Here is a 17,813-nt window from a genome sequence, read left to right as displayed (position 1 = left end):
TGATTTCATACTGTGTCCTTGATAAACATAGAACAACACTGCTGTGCTAATTTGGAATAAATGAACATTGATTTGGACCTGGCCTGATGGCTTCAAAAGCCAGAAATGTTCAGGCACAAGATAATATTCATTCCTCTCAAGCATCTCTATACATTAATGAAGGCATATATTGAAGCTTGTATTGAAACAGAGTTCCTTTTGATCACTCTGTAACAAGGAACAACATATCTTATTTCCATAAATCAATTTCAGTTGGGCTGTCATGACATGCTAAAGGAATTTTGGGGGAGTAAAACGATGAATCCAAACTGACTAAAAGGAATTACTTCATTTAAAATAAAGCATTGCCATGAGGCCTCATTGGGTAATTAATATAAATGTACCTTGTTTATCACTAATTTCACATTCTTGCACTAGGTCATGTGTTTTTAATATAAATAGCTTAAAATATGAAGCAGTTTTGTTTCTTTCTTAGGCTACTGGATATATGACCCCCTATCCATTACAGGAAAATGTACCGCCTCAGGGAGAAGGGTTGTGTGTATGCTCATGGAAAGATGGGTGCACACAAATTTGTAACTTCGCTTTTTCTGTTTGCAATCAATCATTCATCTACTGACAGTTCTTTGCCTGTGGTAGTGCAACATCAGCAATTTGAGAGAAAAAACACACACATATGTGCACACACATTCGCTGGTACCGACAACAGATGCAGAGGGAACATTTTTCCTCTCCTATCACGCTGGCTCGTTATACCAATCCCTCCTCTGCATTCCTCACACCGGTGCAGTCGGAGCTCATACACATCCAAACTGCCGCACACAAATATGTGCACACACACACACACTTCATCTCTCTCTCTTTCTCTCTCTCACACACACAGGCATTATTCTAATGGTCTGTTGCTGCTGGGGAGGCAGGGCTCTGGTTTCATTCAGGCTTTAGGCGACTGCTAAAGTCTTGTTTGCGTGCAGTGACTGCTGGCTGCTTGACAACAAAGATATCATCTATGTTGGGTCACACAAAGGATAAAGCGCTCTCTCCTTTTTTTCACCTGAAATCTGGACTCGGATCACAAAGATAAGAAAAGTGTAGGTAGTGACTTTATTGCAGTGGTTTCTTTGTCCTTTCTTTTTTCAGGGCTTTATATTCCAGATAAACTTGGGTTGTTTCAGGTGATGTTTGATATTCTTTTACTTCTCGTACCTGCAATGCATTTCTTCGGCCCTGAGAGAGCCCAAACCTTCTGAGATGCTGCCACACTATCTCTGCAACTCTATTAACTCAGTTGCCCCAATTCTATTTACCTTATTACTGTATTAATAGTTCATGGTTTAATATATCCTCAGAAGAAACATTAAAAGATAAACATTTTCTGATTGTGTTTGGGAGGATTTTACATGTCAGTCTACTTTTGTACATTTGTAAAGTATTTGTCCAAATGTTTCTGCAAAGAATGTGTACTCCTATTAAGTTCTCTCTTTACAGTGGAATTAAAGGGAGATTAGGAAACGCACAAAGGCATGGAGACCACTGCAGTTAGGGTGCTGAAGGGGTCATTAGTGAATGGGATTGCATTTCTGCCCAGTTAATTCAGAATTCTTGCAGTTGTGCGTTGTCGTGCTTTTGTTCCTCCCACAATTAACAGTTTGACTTCAGGATATTTTTCTGCCTAATTTACCAAACTTAGCTTCCTTCAGTGGGAAGCATGGTGGATTTTAGTTGAGATGAGAATTCCTTTTGTCCCTCAGGAAACGTGCTGAGAGGAAGCAGCTGCAGCTTGCTGCCATATTGCTGCTGCTTTTGTGGATTTGTGATTTCCTGTGGTGCTGGATAGTTTGAGAAGGAACAGTTTATAATAGATCTAACTGTGTTTCTCTCTCCACAGAAAATCAAGATGAAGACAGTGAAATAGCATTGTTACCAGTGGATCATTTTACCATCTGATAGGATTCGGCTTTGGACATGCAGACATAAACTTCTGACAGCCAGAGATTTTGAGGAAACTGGACGCTGGTCCTTTTCAGAGAAAGGAAAAAAATTGGACTGGACTCCCTCAGAAAATGGCTACAACGGAAACTAAAGTTACCAACAGCAGCACTCCAGGTCTGTCATGGGCACGTGCCTGTAAAGAATGTGGCCAGCAGCACGAGGGTCAAGAAACTCACCTATACGACTACCACGATGATGTAGACGATGAACTGGTTTGCCACATCTGCCTACAACCCCTGCTCAAACCTATGGATACTCCATGTGGCCATACTTATTGCTTTCACTGTCTCAGCAACTTCTTGAAAGAGCAGGACTTTTGTCCTGTGGATCGCCAGCGGCTGCAGCTGCATCAGTGTCGTCCCTCCAGCCTGCTGGTAAGAAATCTGCTGGACAAGCTGACTGTGATGTGCCCCCATTATGCAGAGTGCCAGCAGCAGATGCAGCGCTGTGAACTGCAGCCTCACTTGCACAACAGGTAGGAACCAAAGTTGGATGCAGCCGTTTCAGTTATTATTAAGTCTCAACCTTACAGTTTCTAAAAAAAAAAAATTAAACAAAGTGAGCATCATGTTATTTTACAGGGGAATAGTCTACTTTCATTGTAAATACTTCCAAGTATTTAATAAACAATAAACCTAATAAATATTAGGTTAATGCAATCCTTGGAAATGGTTTAACAAGGTTGCCTGTTGATGGAAAAACTCTCAGTTAAGTGAGTGTTTTAGGCAAAATATGTAACTTCGTCGGCCTGGCCAAGGTGCAGCATCATTCAGTTCTGTTTAATATTACATTATTATGCAATAGTGCTTAAAATTACATCATGATTTAAAATGTAGGTAGAAATACAGGCCCAAAAGTACAAAACAAATCGTAATTGCAGGTGTTTCAACACGCAAGCTTCCAGATAATTTTTTCAGTAGACATAAAAGATGTTTGATAAGTAGGGGGAGAAAATTTGGAGATGACAGATATAGATGCCTGCAGTCATGGTAGAGGAGAAATATTCTGACATGAAAATATTCTGATTTATTCACCACAGAAGAGGATTTTAGTTTAAAGCATGCTGATTTTCTGTTTTTCCAGTGTTTTACAAGCTTTTTCTTTTTTTTTTCTCTCCAGTTTCCTCATAATCCAATCACATTCATGCCTGTTAGTTGGTTATTCTGAATTGGCCGTGACTGTGTGTGTGGTTGATTAACCCTTCCCCTTGTACAGCTTGAATATGCTCCAGTCAAAAGTGTAAAGCTTATGGATAGATAGGATGTAGTTTCTAAGAGACACAGTTTTAAGCGTTTTTACAAGTATAAGTAGAGCAACACAGACTGTACAAAAAAGATCAGCTGATTAAAAGTGGCAGGCACATTTCAGGGGAAATTTTCATGAAGTCTATATTTTAAGTATAAAAATTCTAATACTCACATTTTCATTTCTGCTTATGAGGCACCTTAGAAAAAATGTCACTGAGAGGCTTTTCTGTCTTGAATAATTTGACATTTAAGGTATTGTTGATCTGAATTTCTGTTGTTTACTATACCTGATAAGTTATTTAGTGATTTAAAGGTATGCACATAACAATCCTTTTGCTTATTATTGGGTTTATTGAGAAAGTGTGTCCAAATTTTTGGCTGGTAGTGTATTATAAACTACAGACACGAGTAGTAGCAGTTCTGTGGTCTGTTTTCCAAATTGATAAGCATGTCTGAACCTGGAGAAACCCTAAATGCTAGATTTAAGTCACTACAACAGAATTTAGATTTTTTTAAATGTTTTTATTTACATATCTTTCATCATAATTGTTTAAAATCTTTTTGTGCTTTCATGTATTTCCCTGAACTGAAAGGCTACTACAACCTTAGTAAGCACCATATCTCTGTAAGCACACAGTCTTGGAATTATTTACCTCAACAAGAGGTGCAGGTCACTTGTCTTGTTTTTCACATGGCCAGTGTGGTGGTTATCATCCTGGTGGTCAAACATGACTCTGTCAGTTGTGAAAGATAGATTGGCCTTCTTTAACCTCTCTGTGAAACTAACAAGGATACAAAGTTCAAGCATGAGGGACAAGAAGCCGTCCCAGCATTCTGACTCATCCCGTCTCTCTGGACACTCTGCATTGCAGTGAAATTGTCTCCTCATCTGCATTGTGCTTCTCTTTTCATGTCTTTGTTAACTCATTACAAGTTTATACTTTTTTTTTTATCCACAAAGTTCTGTATCCATTTATTTCCTAAACTCCTCATTTCATGACACATTTATCCCAATCTCTTTGTTTATTTATAGACTGACATTCACAGATGGTTTCTAAGAATAAAATAACTTGTCATGCCCTTCATGTTTCTGTTTTTCCTTAGATGTCCTGTTTTTAGAAGGCTGAGGGAGGAAGCAGAGAGGAGGAAGAGGCCCTCATGGCATGAATTAAAGGGACGTAAGGGTGACGGGGAGTTGTCTGGAGATGCTAAACATGCAACAACACTGTCTCGAAATCCTGCCCGGGATCAGCCTGAGCCTGGACTGATTAATCCTGCTTATGAGGAAAGTGAGGATGGTATGGGTTCTTTTAGTTCCCCTTCATGTATTCCTCATAATCCTTATAGGTTTATCCCACTCAGTCATTTCTAAAAGTCTGTTTCATGTCCAAACATGATATTTGATGCTGCCAATCCTCTTGTGTTGCAATGCAAAGTTAGTGTGTAGCTGTGAAAATGACTACAGTTTGAAGAGCCTTGTAGCTTTAATAGAAATAGTTTCCTTTCTGAGGTTAATGGTAAGACAAACATAGGGACTGTTGATTTTAGCCTCAAGGGTTTGATCTGCCTGTTACTGTTGAATCATCAACTTAGCTGTAGGAACATGTAGCAGCTCACAGATGTTCAAGCCAGACAGTTTCATTATTGGAAAAACCTTTAAAGCAACTCTCTAACTCTAACCTGGATCAATGTCTACTAAAAGATGGATGCCAACCAACTTAGAAATTTGTGTTCCTGCCGTTATCATTTCTATAAGTTTTTTAAATGTATATTTCTGCAGAAGTAGGAACATCCTGTGAAGGTAGCACAGTCTCAGCTTCATATATTCATGATTTTGTGAAGAGTAATTTGGGTCAGCAGAACTGCTGATGAGTAATTGTTAGGTCTGCTTGAAGCGCAGCGGTACATTGTGTAAGAACATGTTAAGGAGTATCTTACTCTGTTAATTATAAACCGATGTCCACTAAGCTTCATTTTGTCAAGTTGATAATGTTTTTGCAGTTATGGTGGACAGTTTGAGAGGAGGATCTGCTTTACAGCATTCAGTAAAGAGATTGTTTAAAGGGAAGGTCAGCTAACAACAAGCAACTTGACAAAGCTAAAACCTTCCCATCGCGCTAGCCGCAGTTTGTAGTTCTCACAACATAAAAGGCGATTTCAAGTTTGTATAAAATGATCACAATGAAACATTGAACATCTCTGCCATTATGTCAACATCTGGGTATTTGCTGTGACACTGCATTGAAAAAGGTCACCTGATTGTAAAGCAGCTAAAAATTAACCAGATTATGTAACCACTTTTATGTTGAGTTAAATAGAAAGTGGTTTTGCTTGCACAATAGTCAGTGCTGTACAATAACCAGAAGTGAGCAGTTTTACCCTCTGTAAACAACAACGCTGCTGCACCTCAGCCTCTGGTTAGCAGACGACGTAGCTAGCCAAAGTTTTAAAGAGGAACAAGAGCTTGAAGACCCTTTTCTGTCGTTACAACTCCTGTTTGGGAGCATGCCGGCGTCCAAGTAAAGTATGCAAATAGACAAAGACGAATAAATAAAACAAAAGCAGTGTGTCAACTTGTGCAAAGCTTTGTGTTTTTTTCCCACTATAGCTGCAACCTTCTCACATGGGGAAAACTTGTTTAGGATAAAATGTGCTCAACCTCAAAATCAATACGGAAAGCATGAAGGCCTTTTTTCTTACCCTGTTTAAATTGTTTCTTTTTTTAAATATAAAATGAAATGTGTAAAATAGTTAAAGGGTTAGAATATGGACAAGAGCGAGATGCTGTGCGAAGAAGTCCTTGAAACAAGCCAACACCTCAAACCAGGATGGCAGGAACAGAATATATGGAACGTGGTAACCAAGCAGCCGGCGCAGCGTACAGAAACATCTGTGCAGAATATGGACTAGGTGACAAGGCGAAACACCTCCTAAGTTATGGAAAATGAGAGGGCTGAGATCCTCTTGGACTTCTGGATCCAGATATACAGAATAGTGGTGGCCAACCAACCGGACATAGTGGTCATGGATAAGCAGCAGAAGAAAGCCGTAGTGATCGATGTATTCATCTCCAATGATGGCAACAGGTAAAAGGAACAACGTGAAAGGACAAGGCATGTGTCCCTGACCCTTTGGAAGTGATACCTGGAGAAACAGACATTTCCATCCAGAGGAGTGCAGTCCTCTGAACAGCAAGATGGGACCCTCCAGGTCCCTGGACTCTGCTAAAGGACCCGAGTTTGAGATGCACAGCCGCCCACCCTGTCTTTATTTTTCTGCTTTGTTGCAACATTTTAAGATATATGCTTATCAACATGGGGATTAAAACTTCACAACTGCTTTTTGAAATGATGTCATGGATATTTTTTATCATGTGAGTTAAACTACACTATGATGCATTTATAGAAGGTGCCCATCCAAGAGGATGCTGAGTTTCTATGATACACAGGAATTTCATCTTTGTTTATTTTGTTCATTTCTTTGGTCCCTTTTCCTCCAGACAACACCCCTCTGCGGTCCAGTCTGGTGGCTGAGGCTAACATTGTGGAGCTGTTCAAAGAGGAAGCAGAGGAGGAACTGGGCCTTCGCATTGTAGGTGGGAAAGACACACCGCTGGGAAACATAGTCATCCAGGAGATTGTCCGGGACTCAATAGCAGCTCGCGATGGCCGACTGGCCCCGGGGGATCATATCTTAGAGGTGAGGCAGATGAAAGGACTGGGATTATATTTCCCACAATGTCTCTACCTCTGTGTGTGGTGTGGGGATGGGATGGGAGCATAGTGTGACACAGTTCACTTCAGCACGGTTTAGCACTAAAACCTTGAAGCTGCATTCTCATAGTAATGTAAACAAGGTGCTTTTCAGCAGGGAATGAGACAGTAGATATTCAAGATAATCTAGTTTTGTCACCATGGTAGCAAGGTGTGGTTACTAGGCACAAACCCGTCATGTCAGAGTGAACAGCCTCACCTGGTTGCTGTCACTGACTGACTTACTACCTCTCACTTTGAGTCAAATATGACAGGTTCTGAAAAATTATTTGTTTCTTTTAGAAGTGGACAATTAAGTGCTTATACTTTTTTGTTTTTTTTTTTCTCTGATTAATTATGTTGTTTGAGAACAGCTTGTTTTGAATACGGGCTTAGAGACTGAAAAGTTGAACACAAGTATTTAAAAGATTAGAGAAGGTCGAATTAAGTTAACCTATAAAATTTATAATGAACTCAAGATTGTTTCTGATATACAAAACATCAAATATGCCTAACTTTGTAAGTTGTATAAAGTAGACATAATTATAATAACTAGAGCCAGCTATTATTGCAATAATAGCAAATGTGAATGCCCATTAATTGAACTATGCTGAATGCTTGAAATGAAAAGGCATAAGTATAAGAAATTGAAAAAAAAAAAAAAGCACAACTTCAATTTTTACTAGTTGGCCCACATCGGGATTTGAACCCATGACCTTGAAGTGAGGCAAACGGTGTAGGAGGAGTAGCGTTTCAAAGATTTTGCAAGAAAAGACAATTGAGGCCGGGACCAAGACGAACCGGACACTGCAAACTGGTGCAGAGCTTCGAACCCCCGTTGAAGCTGTTTTCAGCTCATTATGCAAAAATTGACCAATCGCCTAGCTGAATTTTTTCAACATCCAATCTGGATTGGGTTTGAAGGACTTTCATCCAATCACAAGACTGAATTTATTTTTACAAAATGCTAAATTTCTCGAAAACTACAAAGATTTCAAATAAAACAAATTGTAGCACACATGTCCTGAAGGAGCTGCACAGTTTAAGACGGGGTGGGCAACTCCGGTCCTCAAGGGCCGCAGTCCTGCAAGTGTTGAGAGTGTCTCTGCTGCAACACACCTGACTCACATCAGACCTAATTAGCCAACTGGTGCAGAGCTTGACTTTAAACTCTGCACCAGTTGGCTAATTAGCCATTGATGTGAGTCAGGTGTGTAGCAGCAGGGACATTCCTAATACTTGCAGGACTGCGGCCCTCAAGGACCGGAGTTGCCCACCCCTGGTTTAAGATCTGAATGATTGAAGTGACTTGAACGGTGCAGGACTAGTTGCACGGCAAAAATTGGCAGAATAATGTATATAATAATAATAAGATGTAAAGAACAGGAACTCAATTAATGTGAATGCCCTATGGGCATGGTTAACCATAGTCCAGTTACCCCTCTGGTTTCCTCAGAGGAGAGTCGAAACACAGAAGACGACCAATTGAAAACTTAAAGATCTAATGTTTGCTGTATCTGCAGTCCACCTCCTTGGATCTCTACCCTTCAATTGTTCTGATATGTGGTGCCTCTGAAAACTGAGCTGAAGGGCTGTTTCATCTTATGTATGTCCTTTTGAAATATAGTTTATCTTCTAAACCCAACTAATCCCAAACCTGGAAATGAAAAAAAAAATCTGCCAGCCAATGGCACACTTTCAGGATGTGAAACATTGGCTGCAGGCTTTTTTTTAGATGCCATCAAGATCAGTAAGGATTTATCACAAAGCTTCTGAAACGCAATATTTCTTGTCTTCGTTTGTTTTCTTTTCCTTCCCCATGATGACCTATTTTCCTTTTTGATTCAAAATGACTGAACAATTTCTCCATACAGAGCTGATGAACCTATTTGTATCTAAAATTAGAAATATATTTGTGACACTCATCTTAATATAGATAAAAGATATATGAAAGTAAGACAGGACAAACTGAAAATGATCTTTGATCAAATCCACTTACATCAACAGTCATCTTGCAGGAAAATCATTAATCTCATTTTTCTCTACATCAAAGCTGAAAGTGCTGTCTGCATGTCAGTGTTTGTGTTAGGCTCCCAGTAACGGTGATGTCTCTTTATGGTTTCATGTTTCCAGGTGAATGACATCAGTTTGGCTTCAGTTCCTCACACACAGGCCATCGCAGTGCTGCGGCAGCCATCCCTCATTAGGCTCACTGTCATGCAAGAGAAAGGTTTCAAATTAAGGGATCAACGGCCTGATCATCACCCTTCCACTTCTACTGCCACCCAGCCCTCTCCTAGTCCCCATGGTAACCCTTCATCCAATCACAATCCTGGCACAGTCCTGCAGGTGACATTGATGAAGAGTCACCGCACAGAGCCACTCGGCATCAAACTGATCCGCAAGTCTGATGAGAGTGGGGTTTTTATCCTTGACCTGCTGTCTGGCGGTTTGGCCGCCAAAGATGGGAAACTGCGGAACAATGACAAAGTGTTGGCCATCAACGGGCATGACCTGAGGCACGGTACGCCTGAGAGTGCAGCCCAGATCATTCAGGTACACGTCCATTCACGCATTTTAGTGCAGTTTAGACCAGTAATGACATGTATTTGCTATCATCGTTGGAAATTTTACAAAACAAACTTATTTTTGGTTCAGCATATACATTTTTTTTTTTTTATCTTTATATAATTTATTCATGTGCATTGAGTTGTCACTTGAGTAGGTACAATAATAGTTTTAAATTGTTCAAGTAGTGAGAAAATGGATGATGTAAACTTAGCAAAAACTGACTGTAAAATGAAAAAAATTGAGAAATATTAAATGGTATGAAATGAATGGTAGTCTGACTGTACATTACACAGTCTGATACAGTCTGATACTGTAATTTCTGAGGTGGACTTGGCCCCAAGTTTATCGGCTTAGTGATGTGTTTGAGTAAACTTAAACTGAAGTTGTAAAATCCCCTGCAATTATTTGATTGTGAATTCTTGCTGTATACATAAATTGAATTGAATGATGTTATATTGCTAAGAAGTGCGATGTAATAGCCACTTGATCTTATTACAGATTTCTTTCCTAAACTCAGTATCACAGATCTGTCCAGCAAATTTAATGATGGTCTGGCGCAAACAAAATGCTTTCCTTAAAAAAACAGTCACAAAAACTGTAAATTTACTGATATAAATATCAGGAAGTTAGTGTAAAGTTCTTCATGTCGTAGTTTCTATAAAGTTGTCTTTCTTCTGTGTGGATTTTAGGCCAGTGAGATGCGTGTGAACTTTGTGGTGATGAGACCTGCAGAGACTCAGGAGGAAGGAGGAAGTAGCAGCAGAGAGGGACCACACAGAGCAGCCAGGAGGGTGCCTGAGCCACAGTACTTTAGGCGTCCCTCTACTTACAAGAAGGTAGTGAGAAACATTTCTTCACAAACCAAGACAAACATTGAAATGGCATAAATTTCTATCCTCTATGTGTATGCTTCCATTGTCTTCCTCTTTCAGTGTATGCTGTGTTTGGAGCTCTGTCCATCCCAATAAAGTGATGTGCTGTGTAGGAAAAAATGAGATTGGATATTCAATGCCCTTTATTTAGGAACCGTACATACCATATATAGTATGTAAGAAAATGTCTCCACATCAACTAAATCCGAACCTTTTCCTTAATGACAATGTTTATTTGCATCCTGGAAGTTCAGAAGTTCTGCACACTCTCTGTTAGCAGATGTGCCCCCAAGTGGAATCCTCTCGTACCAATCCTCGTACTCAAGCAAGTATTAAACCATTTCAAATAGGTCTCCAAGGTAAATGTGTTATCTGAAAGAATATGTCTGGCCTTGTTTCCATCATCAGTTCAAGCAACGACTTCCGGTCCTTTATGGGTGAATTTCTCAGCAATTGGCCATTTTTGTTCCTCTCATACTCCCCTACAAGTAATAAACCTATCCTCTACCTCATGTTGACACTGATTTGCATGGCTGCACTGTGCATGAATTGTTTGGTGTGCACTTTTGGGCATGTTGCTATAGATGGCGACCCATGCTACAACAGTTGGTTGGAGTACGAGACTTAACGTGTTTCTGTGAACAGTGTGATTGTGATGTTTGCTTCAGTATCTCTCACACAGTTGTACCATACGCTCCAGTTAAGAACAACAACCCCCCCAGTTTGGGGTGAGAAGCTTTGAGAGCAGACACCTGCATTGGTGAGCAGAGATGAAAGCTGTTCTCTGGGGCCTCCCTCTGTCTCTGATCAAAAGGCCTGGGGTGCTGCTCACTCTGCTGCTACAGGGCCACTGTCTTGTTGTTTTTGGTTGTTTCTCTGGAAGGCAGAGGATCAAAGCCGGCAACAGTTAGCTTTCGCCTGTAGAGTTGATCCTTTTCGTCTTGCTGGGGGGGATGGGTTCCCTGCTGTGGGAAGGAAGAACCCCCACCTCCCCCAAGCTTCCCTTCTGACAGTTTACAGACTCCAGAAAGCAACAAGGAGGCTGGTTGAAGTTGTCATTTTCCACACATCCACGCACACTACGAGAGTCGAGTGTTGATCCTCACACATAGCCTCTACTCTTACCTCTCAGCTCCATCTCAAATGTTTCACATTTGTTTCTACAAGCAGCTCTCTGAAAAGGATCAATTAAGTCAAAGTATCGTTAGTTAATGGAAATGGAAATAATTCTGCGGCACTAATTTTGATGCTTTCAAGGTTAAACGGTGCAGAGTTGCATTTATGAAGACAAGTATTCTAAAAGAGTATCCTGGTCAACCATTCAAATCAATATGATGATGTTTGGCGTGTGTTTGCTTGATGTTGATACGTCTGATTCTTCATGTAGGAACCTCCAGGTGGCTTTTCCAGCCAGGAGAAGACTGTGAGCCTGAAGAAGGAGCCTCGGCTTTCTCTGGGCATCACCATCGCTGGTGGGAGGGACTGTCGAAGCCGCCTGCCAGTTTACATCACAAGTGTGCAGCCTGTTGGCTGTCTACACCATGACGGTACCATCAAAAAAGGTACAAACCTGCTTCTCAGTTTTAAGTAAGGAATCTGTATCTGTGTTTGTTTTATTTTGTTAAAATAGGAAACAATTACTAACCCCTCATCACTCAAATTACTGTCATTTATGACAAATACTAGACTGAAAACTGGCTAAAGTATGTCATTTTATGTCATTTTATTGACTAAAACTTGTATTTGTCATATTGCTGCTGATTGGCTTTTGATCCTTTGATCAGTCTTACAGTAGACTAGTTTTTAGAAATGTTCATTTAGGCTAAATGAAAACATGGAAATAATAACTGATCTACAAATAGTTGTTAGAAAAATGTTCAAGTATAAATTATAATCATGAGACTATTAAAATTCTATTTAAAGTTCTACTTTATCTACAAACACCATTCAAGTAGGACATTTGTTCTGGGCTGAAGCTTTAAGCTAAATTTGTTCATTAATCTTCCAAACTTCAGCAACGATTTGCTTTTCCTCAAGGTGAGCCATCATTCACTCATTCAGTCATGCCATTCCTCTAAATAATATTTTCACAATCTCTCTATGTTCTGTTCTAATATGAAATATCAGTGACCATGCCTCACCAGCAAGTATGTAGAACCCACATTAAGACTTTATGATTGATTGCACTGCTGCTTTATTATTCATTCTAAAATTTAACATTTTCTCTGCTTCTGGCAAACTAAAGGGCTGCATGTTTTTTAAAATAGCAGCTCTAGTGTCTTAGTTACTACCATGACTGTCCTAACCTGAGCCTCTAATATAAAAGAATTTCTGGTTTTGGGTAGCAAAGTTTTGTGTTATTTTAAATCCAGCTTTGCTTCTTCAGCTGCCAAAAGTTGAAGTCTTTCCAGACCAGGCACTGGGTTCGAACTGGCCATCAAACTGCTGTTGTGGAGAAAAAAAAAGACAATTGGCTAAATAGGAAGCGGGCTGTTCTGTCTTCTCATCCTGCTTCTATTCAGGGATACAATGTGTTGCTTAAGGACCATTAAACACGGAGGATATTTGCTAAAATAAAGGCTAAACACTATCATCTATAGAGAAGTGTTGTCTAAACATTGCATGCACTTTAGTATCTATCTGCTTCAAACCAACAGCCATTTAAATTCATACATTTTGAAATAATAAAAGCAGGTTAGATGTGCCACATCAACTGTAAAATATCTTTGGATGATCTTCAGCTATTCAATTTATTTTAATTCAGACGTTTAATGTTGGCTCATGTTAGCTACAATCGCTCAGTTAGCCTTAAAAAAACCTACAATGGATTGAGGTCTGGTAGCTTTATATCATTTTAGAAATGATAGACATCAGTTTAAAATGACTATTACTTATGCAAATGGTCAAACTGTTTAGACAATTACAGGTAAAAGTATTCTGGGAGATACAGTTCATAAAATCCTAAATATTAACAATGTAAACAAAAGTATTTCACTTCACGCAAATTAGATTTTTTTTTTTTTTTTAATATATATATATATGTGATCATTTTACAGCAGTTTTTAAGTATACTAACTCATTTAAATGTCTGTTCGTATTCGTGCTTCCTCAGGTGATGTTCTGCTGAGCATCAACAATGTTGATTTGACTCAGCTGACCTACAACGAGGCTGTTTCTGCACTGAAGGCTCAGACAGCTCAGTCCCAGGTGGTGCTACGAGTCATCCAGACCCTCTCTGAGGACTCTCAGGACGATTCCAAGGCTGACAACGAGGACGAATTCGACCACACAGATGACTTACGAGACAACACCCTCAATTGGACTCCCTTGTGGACTCGCTGGCTGGGTTTACCAAGGTAGAGCTGTCTCCAGCTCTCTGTTGCCTCACTCTGCCTGTAGTTTGATTATTTTATTTTTAAAAAGCTTTCTTTGAACTTGTCTTTTCAGTCACTTACACTGGTGCAGAGACATTGTGCTGTACAAGACCAACAATGAGAGCTGGGGCTTCAGTATTGTTGGGGGCTATGAGGAGAGCCACGGGCAGCAACCCTTCTTCATTAAAACCATAGTGCCTGGTACACCGGCTCACTTGGATGGACGTCTCAAGTAAGTTTTCTTCTTAAAACCATTTTTTCCAGGAACATTTTCATGCTGTAAATATAAATTAACACATAATGCAGTGATTAGCATGTTTCATAAAACGTTTCCCCCCAACATATATGTTAAAAGTGAGAAATTTCAATGTTTCAAGAAAAAATGGTTCATATTGAATTTGATGGCAGCAATAAATCTAAAAGGCTGGGATATGGTCTTCTCCACTGTGAAACATCCCAACATCCCCAACACTGTAAAAAATCTAAGAACTGACTAGAATAGTTGCTGGATCTTTGGGAGATGAATATCGTCTCATTCTGTCTGATTTAAACTCATAGCTGCTTAATAGTTGTGTGTCTTCTTTGTTGTATTTTGTGGTTCTTGATGGATGAATTGTTTTCCATTGGTGACATGTCTGGTCAGCAGACAGGCCAGTCCAGCATCTGGACTCTTTTATATAATAGTGCTTTTTAACAGATGTTGTATGTGGTTTAATGTTGTCTCCCTGAAATGTCCAAGGCATCAGAACAAGCTAAGAAAAGAGCTTTATCTTGCATGTGCAGATGGCACGGTGAAAGGTGTCTGGAAGTGTTGCTGAGCCCATTTAGTAATGTCACCAGAAGACCTGAAGATTTTCAGCTGTGCTTTTTTTAACAGAAATGTCTGCAGATTCTCTCAATGTTTTGATGACATTATGCGCGTAAATCAAGGAATATTAAATTCTTTGACATTTTTTCTTTGGGGAACATCTTTTACTGCATGAATGACTTGTTGCTAATACAACTAATAACTTGCAACTTGTTATTGCAGCTCTTTTCTGTTTAGTGTCTCTTAGTTTTCTATCCTTTATCGCCCCTGTTGAAACCTTTTTGAGATGTGTTGCTGCCGTCAAATCCAAGATAAGCTAATATTTGTCATAAAATTGCAAAAGGTTTCACCTTTGTAATGTTTTTTACAATATAAAGTGCAACCTTGCTTTTTTTTTTTTTTTTTTTTTTTTTTTTTTTTCCTACTTTGTAAATAATCAGCCCCCGATTTGTCATTGTTACTCACCAAACTCCACTTTGTTGAACTATGGTTCTCTCCAGATGCGGGGATGAGATTGTGGCAGTGAACGGAGCCACAACTGTGGGAATGAACAACTCCTCTCTCATCCCAATGCTCAAGCTGCAGAAGAATAAAGTCACACTGACTGTAGTGTCTTGGCCAGGCAGTCTAGTGTAACTCCGTCTCATCTTGAACACAAGAGTTGCGCTGCACCGCTGCATTCTGTACCAGGACACTGTCTCTTTCCATGCAGTCTAACTTGTTTCAGAACGTTTGTTAAAATTTTTCTTTAGTATTTCAAAACATAGGTCTGTCAGGAGAGTCATGTCAAGAATGAGTCTGTTAGGGTTGGGTGCACTCATGGAAGAGTTGGTTATATCTTGGTGCGGAAATAATGACAATCATGAATTATATGCTAAATTAAAACTGGAAGGATTGTTATTTTTCTTCTGGACAGTGTTTAAAGGGTTATGTACATTTACTAGTTCTATATTATCAGTTCTTCGTCATATTTGATTGAAGTGATTCACTTTAGCTGTGTACATAGATTATATATAAAGTTACATAAAAAGACTGTTGACATGAGGGTTTTTTTGTTGACTACGTATAACATTTGCTGACTTAACAGACCAATGCCAAACCACTTGTGTGATCTAATTAATATATGACATGACTGCACTTTGAAAATTGTGACGGACAGACATGACACCTTAATGAAATTTCAGGTAAACTGAATTAAAAATGAGGTTCACTTTTAATGATTTTAACAGACTAGCCTAGTTCTGGCCATATCTGCAAAATGGGGGGAAAAAACTTCCACACCAATAAATGCAAATTTCATTTGTAGAATACAGCTTCCAGGTTTATTTACTGTAGATCTTTATTTTAGTCTTAAGATGTGAACTGTTCCTAAGTTGTTTTTTTTTTTGTTTTTTTTTTCTGGGAATTTTTGGTCTTAATCCCTGAAACATTTGGCTTTGTCACCTTTTTTTTTTTTTTTTTGTTTTTTTATACATTCAAAGAAACATATTCCTGTATCAGCACAGTATTTATTTTCATATCATACGAGAATTAATTCTGAATAACTTTAAGAAGCAGGTGCCTTGCAGATATTGAAGGACAAACCAGAATGTACAATTGCCTTAAAATGCCTCCATTCCAAAAATGTGTTTTCTCATTGTGCTGTTTAAAAGAATTTAAAGGAGTATGGCCTTAGTCAGATTATCTGTCAACTTCCCAGTGGCCTTGCTTGTATCTTTATATGATGCAAGACTTATTGAACAAATCAGTGAAATGTACAGCAAGTAAGGTGTGAATTAGCTCATGTGCTGTTTCATTATGTTCAATAAAATCATATCAAATCATCTGTTTCTTATATGCATCTGACCTTTACCTGCATTGTAGTCAAATAAGTAAATCTGTTATATGAAGATTCCTTCACCTTGTTTGATAAATGGGACTTAGGTTAGATTTTTTTTTTGTTTTAAAAGCTGTTTTCCTGCCACGTGGAGGGGGAGTCACAGTGGATGACTACAACCAGAAAACAAAGTATTAAAAACGTTTTAAATTTGTCTACAGTTCACAGCCTGTTCAGTCTGACCCCTAGTGGACAGACATGCAACCAAAGCTCTTCAGTTTCAAACTCGGGAACTTTCTCTATTAATTTACACAACAAAACAAGGAGGAAATCTGTTCTAACCATAACATGGATGAAAACTTCTGGTTTGAACCAGCAACTCTCAAGCTGAAATTATTCTTGTTACAGTAAAGGTTCATTTTATAATGTTTTACTTGAAAAAAATATAAAGTATCCAAAAATTAATTCTCATGCAGAATGACACATAATGCTAAATTATGAAGCTACCACCGTATATGCATAGAAATTAATTATGCATTTAAAGGCAACATAATTTTGCACAGTTGCATGAGAAAAAATTTCACTTCATATAAATCTGTAAGGCCCTGCGATGGACTGGCGAGCTGTCCAGGGTGTACTCTGCCTGTCGCCCAAAGCCAGCTGGGATAGGCTCCAGCTTCCCTCCGACCCTGAATTGGATTAAGCGGTTCAGAAAATGAATGAATGAATAAATCTGTAAATTAGATATTCCATCATTGAAATCTATTTAATGACCATTAACTTGGTATAAGGCATGAATATCTAACATACATGTCAAGCATAAAATCCTGATATTGCTAACAAACTTGTAATTTGTCTGAAAGTTGTTTCTTTCCAACACTATGCAGCTGTAGCAGCACACAGTCCTGTAGTTCTGTATACATGCACTATATATATATATATAAACACTAATCTGTATGTAACTGTGTATCACATGTTTTACACAATTTAGATAAAACAAAATTGGAGATTAAGAGTCAAAGAAGGTTTTATGGATCAAAGCTTAAACTGATTGATTATAAGTTTTAAACTGTGGTGTTTTCTGATAAACTACTTCTAATAAACTACTTGGAAAACCAGCCAGACCGAAACTTGTGGCCAACAGCAGCATCCTGCTATAAACTACATTTAAATGAAAAATTCTGCACTAAATTACCCAAAATTAAGTGGTGACAGCAGATGGGATTTAAACTGCTGCTGCTGTAAAATGTTGCTGAAAAACTTCAGCAACTTTACTGAATGTAACAAAAACAACCAAATGACCATAAAAATCAACCAATCCGAAGTGAAGACCACCACCTCGGTGAACGATGGTGGAGGGGATTCAGTTAAGCTACAGCAG

At 38.9% G+C, this 17,813-nt stretch overlaps 1 protein-coding gene across 1 annotated transcript; it reads left to right on the top strand.

Annotated features, from left to right (window-relative positions):
- The first annotated feature begins 1,931 nt into the window (after positions 1 to 1,931).
- On the top strand, positions 1,932 to 16,247 carry lnx2b (ligand of numb-protein X 2b). The gene is made up of 9 exons (XM_079249524.1): positions 1,932 to 2,467; positions 4,344 to 4,537; positions 6,739 to 6,938; positions 9,125 to 9,547; positions 10,252 to 10,398; positions 11,822 to 11,996; positions 13,547 to 13,790; positions 13,882 to 14,040; positions 15,117 to 16,247. The coding sequence occupies exons 1-9, from the start codon at positions 2,064 to 2,066 to the stop codon at positions 15,250 to 15,252; spliced, it is 2,082 nt and encodes a 693-aa protein (XP_079105650.1). The 5' UTR covers positions 1,932 to 2,063; the 3' UTR covers positions 15,253 to 16,247.
- Positions 16,248 to 17,813: the final 1,566 nt, after the last annotated feature.

Source organism: Telmatherina bonti (genome assembly GCF_933228915.1).
Source record: "Telmatherina bonti genome assembly, chromosome: 12".
Lineage (NCBI taxonomy): Eukaryota > Metazoa > Chordata > Actinopteri > Atheriniformes > Telmatherinidae > Telmatherina > Telmatherina bonti.
This window is presented reverse-complemented; position numbering and strand designations above follow the sequence as displayed.

Bases quoted from the DNA above. Each gene is read 5' to 3' on its own strand.
- lnx2b (XM_079249524.1), top strand. From the start codon at position 2,064: ATGGCTACAACGGAAACTAAAGTTACCAACAGCAGCACTCCAGGTCTG. The intron at 6,939-9,124 runs GTGAGGCAGATG...TCATGTTTCCAG, and splicing joins CGGGGGATCATATCTTAGAG to GTGAATGACATCAGTTTGGC. The intron at 9,548-10,251 runs GTACACGTCCAT...TGTGGATTTTAG, and splicing joins GTGCAGCCCAGATCATTCAG to GCCAGTGAGATGCGTGTGAA.